The 7983-nt window shown below is 40.2% G+C and overlaps 1 protein-coding gene across 6 annotated transcripts in view; it reads right to left on the bottom strand.

The window, feature by feature from the left end:
• Positions 1 to 7983, bottom strand: part of si:dkey-166d12.2 (rap1 GTPase-activating protein 1) — a 54303-nt gene that overhangs the window by 2940 nt on the left and 43380 nt on the right. For 4 of the 6 annotated variants that reach the window (XR_005007277.1, XM_036571102.1, XM_036571105.1 and 1 more), the window contains 10 exons: positions 7691 to 7820; positions 6157 to 6312; positions 5091 to 5162; positions 4900 to 4986; positions 3269 to 3409; positions 2948 to 3079; positions 1188 to 1297; positions 739 to 858; positions 441 to 579; positions 64 to 169 (listed from right to left, as the gene is read on the bottom strand). Coding sequence is in view for 5 of the 6 variants with exons in the window: in XM_036571102.1 (XP_036426995.1) it covers positions 64 to 169; positions 441 to 579; positions 739 to 858; positions 1188 to 1297; positions 2948 to 3079; positions 3269 to 3409; positions 4900 to 4986; positions 5091 to 5162; positions 6157 to 6312; positions 7691 to 7820 (1193 nt within the window). In the remaining variant the exon portion in view is untranslated. The remainder of the gene's footprint in view (positions 1 to 63; positions 170 to 440; positions 580 to 738; positions 859 to 1187; positions 1298 to 2947; positions 3080 to 3268; positions 3410 to 4899; positions 4987 to 5090; positions 5163 to 6156; positions 6313 to 7690; positions 7821 to 7983) is intronic. The other 2 variants (XM_036571101.1, XM_036571104.1) reach the window with 1 other exon arrangement.

The following is a 7983-nucleotide window of genomic DNA, read 5'->3' as shown; positions in this document are numbered from 1 at the left end:
GACTTTATGAGGCACTATCAAAATATAAGGCTAAGAACAGTACATGTATTCGAGATCACAGACCTGGTGAGCTGCCTTGGCTAGTACTGCTCATGCTGTCCTCCAGCCAACCAGCGCTGTACGTGAACGAGTCTCGCTTATGAGGGGTGCCGGCAGAGGACAGGCTCTCCTGAAGCACAGCACAGAAGCATGTACACAGGGACACAGACAAGAAAAGATTCACAGTGAGCATGTCGTTTGCTCTTTGTGCTATATTTTTAAGGCCATTCAAGTGCATGCTAAAAGTAAACAAATGACTCATAGTATTCTTATGCAATCATGCTAATGGTAAAATACCACTGTAAGAAGTAAAACTCATCACATGAGTATTATTGGGCTAACTGAGTGTTCTTGCTCTATTAGTAATGTGTCAGCATGAGTGAGAGAACGTGGGCAGGTACCAGTCCTGTGTCATATTCCTCTGCAGCTTCATGTTCTTGTTCGTTCTCCTCCACCACACTGGCAAAGCTGCTGGCGTTGGACGAGGAACGAGACAGATCATGATTCTCTGGGATGGAAGGTGCTCGACACACAGCCGAACTGTTAAAAAAATCAGTGGCCACCAAAAGTGTCAATGCCATGACAGACCCAAGACTTAACAACTAATTATGATTACAGTAATGTAACTGAAACATCTAATTAATAATAATAATAATATATAACAATACAATATAATGTCTTGTTCATATCATTGCTCACCTGGTCCTAGTGGTGGGCATCTCCGGTGAGCTATGATTGGAAGAGTTATCAGACTTGGGGTCCTGCGAGGCGTGCCCACTGTCAGGTGTTTTCTGTGTGCTAGGGGACACATCCCTACTACTGAGAGAAAAAACACACATATGTGCAGCATTTTCCACATGCGTGAGTAAATTTTTAACCTTGAATTGAATACTATAAACTCACGACCTCTCCTCCCCAGCTCCATTGTTGTATTATATTTTACTTTATTACTTTATTTTATTGTAAGAAAAAATGTTTTGACAATTTAACACTACCAAAGCTAGCAGTTCATACATCAATTTGTGTTAGATACAGGAGTAGAGATAAGGTACATGACTACTACTACGGATGTGTATGAATAGCTGGTGATGCACTCATGCACCTGTGGGGTTAATGGCAGAAAGTGGTTGAAAATCAGCCGTTCTCACCTTCTCTCCTGGACCTCCTGGATGTTCTCGATTCCAATGGCGCTGCTCCGTCTGGAACTGAATGGGCCTGATTTCTTCCGGGTCGGGCTCTTCCCAGGGATGATCAAAGACTGTGGTTGAAAACCCAGAAATCAGTCAGATATGGCTTGAATTTGGAGCTGCTGACAAACCCTGTCGATCCACTTAATAACTTAGCAGTTAAATCATAAAAAATCACATCTACTAAAAACTTTGTATGAGTGCTTGCGTATTTTACTCAGTATCATTCTCAGTATATTTATGGTGAAAAAAGCTCCCAGCTGACATCCTTTTGGAAGCAATGCAGCTCGGAATTGAGATTCAGCTTTTGTCAGCTTGTCAGAAGAGGTTATGTCTTTGTTGCCATGGTGTTTATTGTGGTGGACACATGTGGCAGTAGAAGGAACGGCCAGACACTGTGAAGAGCTCCATCTGCTATGCTGTCTGGATCAGTTTATTGTTGCAGTGTTAAGTGGCGAGGATCAGTAAACGGCTGTGGAAATCTGCCCCGAGATCAGTGCTCCGCATCTCACTGATGCCACTGACGCGCCGCATGGGGTTAGGGTCACGGTCCACACCAGCTGTGGTCATGCACAGCAGGGCACAGAGAGCAGAGAGAGCAGAGAGGATGGCACTAATTCCAGCTGGCACACTGTGTGCTTCGTGGGAACCATAGCGTTTGTCTGAACAGTTTTCAGAAACATTCAAGCCAACTCACAGGTAGTTTGGTAGTAGGTTTAGATTCCTACTGAATAACACTGCCTGGACAGGCACTATAATGGAAGCAGTCAATCACTTTGTTGTAATTTTCAGTGGCCTATGTATGATAAGTCCTTTGGGTCATACAGTGAGTGCGTATACATGCACTCAATAATCCGATCATAATTGGATTTCTGCCGTTATCAGATTATTCAAATGGTCATGCAAAAGCCATACTCCAATCTAGAAATCCGACAAAGAAATTTGATAAAGAGAGCTGGATTTTAGCTCAGTAATCAGATTTCTCAGTGAATGTTTATTCGTACTCCGATTTCTATCGAATTTCTCAGCCTACGCATGAGTGAGAACAGACGGTGGATGTCGCGAGACGGCAGCAAAACACTTTTGGAGGCGCTGAAACCAAACAGGAAATAAAGGATTTAAATATTCTTCATCTTCTAAATGATGTATGTCCATATTTTCAGGTAAAGTGGCGCAGTGTCTAAAAAAAATGCGACATGAAGTTTGAGTTTTACATTACGTTTACGTCACGTCTTCCTCTGTGAGTTTATTGGCTGGTTGCAAAGTAGAAATCTGATTACTGCGTGACTCATGTAGACCCAGAGTTTTCCATTATCTGATTACTCAAGAGCATGTAAACGTGTTGATCGGATTACTGATTTCCTGCAGTTTTCAGATTATTAAGTGCATGTAAACGCACTCAGTGTTAGGCAGACTGTTTTTTTCACAGATCATTCATACAAATTACCTGGGGGCTACACATTTGAAACATTTAGAAAACTGACACCATCATCTGGCTATTTTCTACTTCACTGAAATTGAGAAACAAACCTTGTGACATTTTTTCCTCTAGATTTTAAGTTTTTTTTTTTTTTAATGATTTTACAGTAATTGACATTGACACTGAACAGTTCATAATGAACAAACCAAGAGAAAACATGTTTTGCTTCTTCTATGAAGTTACCATATCATAGCTAAACTTTCTCATGGCAGTGATGATAGAAAGTAGAAGGAATACTCACAATGCCTGGTGTTTTGGGGGTGTCTGGAGGATTGTGGGTAAAGCTGCCGCTGTGGCTGGTTGAGACAGTGTGAGGCTTCTTATTGCTCAGGCCCATAGCATCCATAGACTGACTCCTACTGCGAATTACTCTCTACGAACAAAAACACAGAGTGAGATAACTGATCACAAGTGTCCAACACTACAGAGCAGAGCCTAAATCTGGGCTGTGAGAAAGGAATGAGAACTGAGAGAGAGAAAGAGACAGAAAGGTGGGAAGGGATAAAAATGAACAAGAAGTAGTGTCAAAAATCCTGTGCCTGACACTGAAACAGCTTCCTACCTTGAAAGATTCAAAAAAGCCTCCTCCACTTCCCCCTCCATTCTCCATCTTGTCATCCTCTCCTCCCAATCCCATCATGCACTGGCTGTTCACATGCAACTCCTCATACAAAGTCTCCAGCAGTGCAGAGCGTGTTCTCTCCTGCATACACAGATATACACAATGCAGTGGGCTGCTCTCTCCACATGTGCCAATATTAAAATGATAAAGTATACCACGATATTCAACTTTGAAAATTCTGTTGCTACATTTTAGTCAAGTTCTCCAGATACACAGAGTAGTGCTGGTTTTATGAGGTTCCATCGCAGTGTCACATTGTGATCCCCTGCTTTATTTGATGTTTGTACAGTTGTTTTAATGTGTTATTGGTCTAAGCACCTTCACAGCTTACAGTAAGAGCCACAGTACTATCCTTTCATATTCAATGTGGTAGCTACAGTACCAGCGGTCTGCCTCCTGGCGCGAAAGGGGGAAAATAAAGACATGGCATCTATTAAGGCCGTCAAAAAAAAAGAATCCAAAAATGGATGAAGACTGCTGTGCTGTTACACAAAAAGCCACCAGGAAAGACCAAAATCTCCAAAACATATAACCACCAACACATTATTGTTAATAAAGAATGACAGCACAAAAGAGGGTACTGTACAGGTACATTTTAGACCACTAAAGAACGATGTAAATGTTAAACATACAAACCGTTCCTTAAGGTCCAACTGTATACCTTAAATGAGTTTTAATGGCACATGAAAAATAGTGACAAAAGGTTAGCACTATCATGATATTACATTATTATCAGCACATGCCTACTATTACACTACATTTTCAACATGAACTGTTTGTTAACTCTTTAAAGACAAAAAAATGTGTCTATTTCCACCCTTTAATCTGCTCCTCTCCATTAATCACGTAATGTCTTAGTCCTGCTGCTGCGTTTCTTTGATATGCACAGAATTTGATCTAACAAAACCAAAAATCTTTTATACAATGATAGAAAACACGGTTGCATACCAATTCTGCATGCTGATACATTTACGTTCAAGTCCTCCGGTGGCAGTGTTAAAAACTTTAAAAGTTTGGAGCAGTCATGGGCTGGAGGTTAGGGAACCAGCTTTGTGACCAGAAGGTTGCCATTTTCGATCCCCTGAGCTGACAGTTTGGACTGAAGTGCCCTTGAGCAAGGCAACCCCCAACTGCTCCCCGGGTGCCGTGGCTAGGATTGCCCACTGCTCCGGGCAAGTGTGCTCATGGCCCCCTAGTGTGTGTGCATTCACTAATGTGTATGTGGTGTTTAATGCGGAGGGATGGGTTAAATGCGGAGGTGAATTGCCCCGTTGTGGGACTAATAAAGGGTAACTTAAAACTTTAAGGGGCCATTGCCAAATTCTTAGAATGGACTGATGGGAAGATATTCTTATGGATCTTTAAAAAAAAACATCAGCTTCCCTCTATCACACATCTACACATTTGCACACACAATGCGTTAAGCTCACACCAAGGATTTTCAAAGCATAAGATTTGTTATGGAACTCTTTCGGGCACAATAAAAATAAAATAAACAGTGACACAAAACTAAATAAATATTCAGCAAACCTCTCTGTCACACACAAATACACACAGCTATGCATTCTCACCTCCAGCTTGGCAAACTTCTCTGCCTTGTAGCAGGAATATTCAGCATTGATGAGTTTAGTCAGGAGAAACTCATGGAACTCCGGACTCTAGTCAGTGAACACAAAGAAAATTGTTCATTGTTTCATTTTTTGCAAGCTTTCCCCATATAAAGCATAATCCTTAGTGAATCTGTGTTTGAAATGCCTCTCACCTTTCTGAACACAGCTGGGTCTGGGAGAGCAGGTCCAAAGAAAGGCACGTCATCTCTCGCCGTCACTGACACCTGCAATAACGTCATTTAACACAAATATGATGGTTTCCACTGTACAATTTTCTTCTGTTTCTTAGAAAAAAATATCTTGAAACAAAAGAACGAGATTAGGAAGTTGTAGAGGGGGACACTGTCAGAATCTATTCAGAATAAATTCATATTGGGAGGAATACTTTTTTATAGCAAAGATATCTGCATAGCATAAGGAGAGCAGGGCTCAACTTAATGTGGGGTAAAACAGATTTTTTTTTGGTTTTAGACAGGTTTAAGTAGAATGTGTTTCAGCCATCTTCTCATATTCCTGTACCAACATCCCCTGTGCAGACTTGACATGGCAAGGTTAGTGCTACAACTAAGCCACCCAATGTTAACAATAAGAGACGTCCATATACCCCTATATAAATTGAAAACTGTTTTTATTTTCCAAATATTTTTACAGCTTCAACAAAAACGTTTTATAGATGTGATATGAATAAAACATATTTCAATTGTACTGTTTTTATATTAATTAATTTAATTAACTAATTTCCTTGTATGTTTTATACACCTTGTGGTCTAAAATAAAAGTGTCAGTGTTTCATACAGCTAATTAAATTCATTTTTATGCATATATTTTTATGCACTCAGGTTTAGCCAAACATTTTTTTATTTTAAACTATCCCCTCAGATGGTCACAATTAACACCAGTAATGGGATAAACTGTAGAGCTTGTAGTGCTTATAGATGAACTGTTCACAAACAGTAGGTGCTCAAAACAAGCGTAACATTTTCATTTGTAATATAGATGCATGGGTTGCTTGTATAAAGCAATTATTAATCTTGCTTATATATTTAAGTTAATTATATTTGTTTACATTGTGCCCTGCTCACCCCTACATTGCACTGGGATAAAACTGATGCCTGAACGTAAAGTCTTATGTTTCTTAGAAAATTAAAGCCAACTATAAAAAGTGAAGTGATAAATAGTATAGAACTAACTCATGCAATGACCAGATGAATTGGTCACCTTGTAAAGGACGTTGTCTGTGCAGGCATTCTCCACTTGCACCACCACATAAGCATGCAGGAAATTGGATGCGATCATATCTGGTACAAATGGTGTGTTTTCCTCTTGAAACACAATAGCCACAATGTCATTTCCTATATGCCTCTTTCTCTGGAGCTGAAAACAAAACAGAACAGTTTTTTTATTCAATCAGCATATTTAGGAACAGTTAAAGTGTGAAACTAATAAATGAATTTGTTGCTTATCACCTTGAGAGCAGCAAAGTTGTTACTAGGGAATGGCTTTGATTAATTCCTTGCACTGACTGAATACCAACATGAGAAACCTTCTCACTCCTTTCCTGAAGAACTACCAGCTTTGTCAAAATGAACATACACTGTTTGTATAAAAAACGACTAGTTGCTTCTTCATGTATATTAACAGACCTAATAGGTGTTGCGCTTAAATGTGGACTTAAATGTGGGAGCAAGACATTAATGCTTCTATTGACACAATCTACCATTTAATTCCTTTCAGGTCAACTGCACTAGCTAACACTGTGGACCTAATATTTGGCAGTCAAAGCCTCTATTTCCTGAGGGAACATTTCACCACCTGCCACATATTTGACAGCAAGTTGTTTGTCTTTATTATCAAGATGTTGTCAACAGTGAGGCCAATGGCTCATAGAGCAGGTTGCGTAATCAACACTCTAGCTCTAGCATACAGTAGGAACACATATGCAACACTGTGGGTTCCTGGTGTAAGAGCTAGTCAAGAAACAGCTTTTGCACTGAGCCAATGGATTAAAACAAAACAATAAGCCATCTCAGATAAGCCACAGTCTTCTACAGCGCACATCTTTTCAAGTATGTCTTACATGTAAAAGTAAGGCATTAGCCATGCACAGCAGTGACTGCTAAAAACAGCACTCCATGCTTCCTCTATAGGTTAGCTTTGGTCTATGAGGATCTGCAGTGAAGAGAGTGTGTTTGCTAAGTGGTTTGTGTAGCGCAATAGTGACTGTGTCCAAATGCTACGTGATGTTTTCTCTCTGAGTGAAGAAGGTGCTGAAACAGATGGCTTGCAATGCCCTGTTGTTCGGCACTGTGTGATGTGGTTCACTTGCTAATTAACCAGGCATATGGAGGGTCATTGACATGAACAATGACCACGCATCTAAGCAAGCTTTATGCGGTCACTAAATGTCACAATTACACATTAACTTGGGAAAATTGCATAAAGAGCTGCATGACAAATAAAAATAATAATATTACCAGTAGACAACGGGATAATGTTCTTTCAAGCTTAGTGGGTATATTCATTCATCTTTGAGCCTATAATGTCTATAATAGCCTTAATGACATGTTTATAAAGACCTAAGGTTTGCCTCCTCAAATGTTCTGCCAGAAACACCCCCTGAAGGGCCAGGAGAAGCATGGATATTAACCATACCAGCGGGAGCAAGAATATTTCTGAAAATTAGTATGAGCGACCCCAGTGTGAAAACAGGCAGAATCTGACAGATGGTATAATAAGACAGGACACTCCTTACCTGCTGTGAGTCTCCTTCAGTGTAGGGCAGTTTGGTGGACACGTGGAACATAATCTCCTTGTTGTGGAAATTGTGGTATACCGACTCAGTTCCAGTCTGGCCGTGTGTGACATCTAGACCACCTCGAAACCTACCATACAAGGCAAGGCAAACAAAGGTTCTTTAACAAATTCCCATTAACTGCCAACAGAAACCAGAGTTTTGCCAACAATCTACTCATTTCTTTAAACAATTTCTCCACTTCGTTCCTGTCTACCAGCTTTGTTGACACACACACAATGTTGTGTGTGTGT

The sequence above is a fragment of the Colossoma macropomum genome, unplaced genomic scaffold (genome assembly GCF_904425465.1).
Source record: "Colossoma macropomum unplaced genomic scaffold, Colossoma_macropomum, whole genome shotgun sequence".
Lineage (NCBI taxonomy): Eukaryota > Metazoa > Chordata > Actinopteri > Characiformes > Serrasalmidae > Colossoma > Colossoma macropomum.
This window is presented reverse-complemented; position numbering and strand designations above follow the sequence as displayed.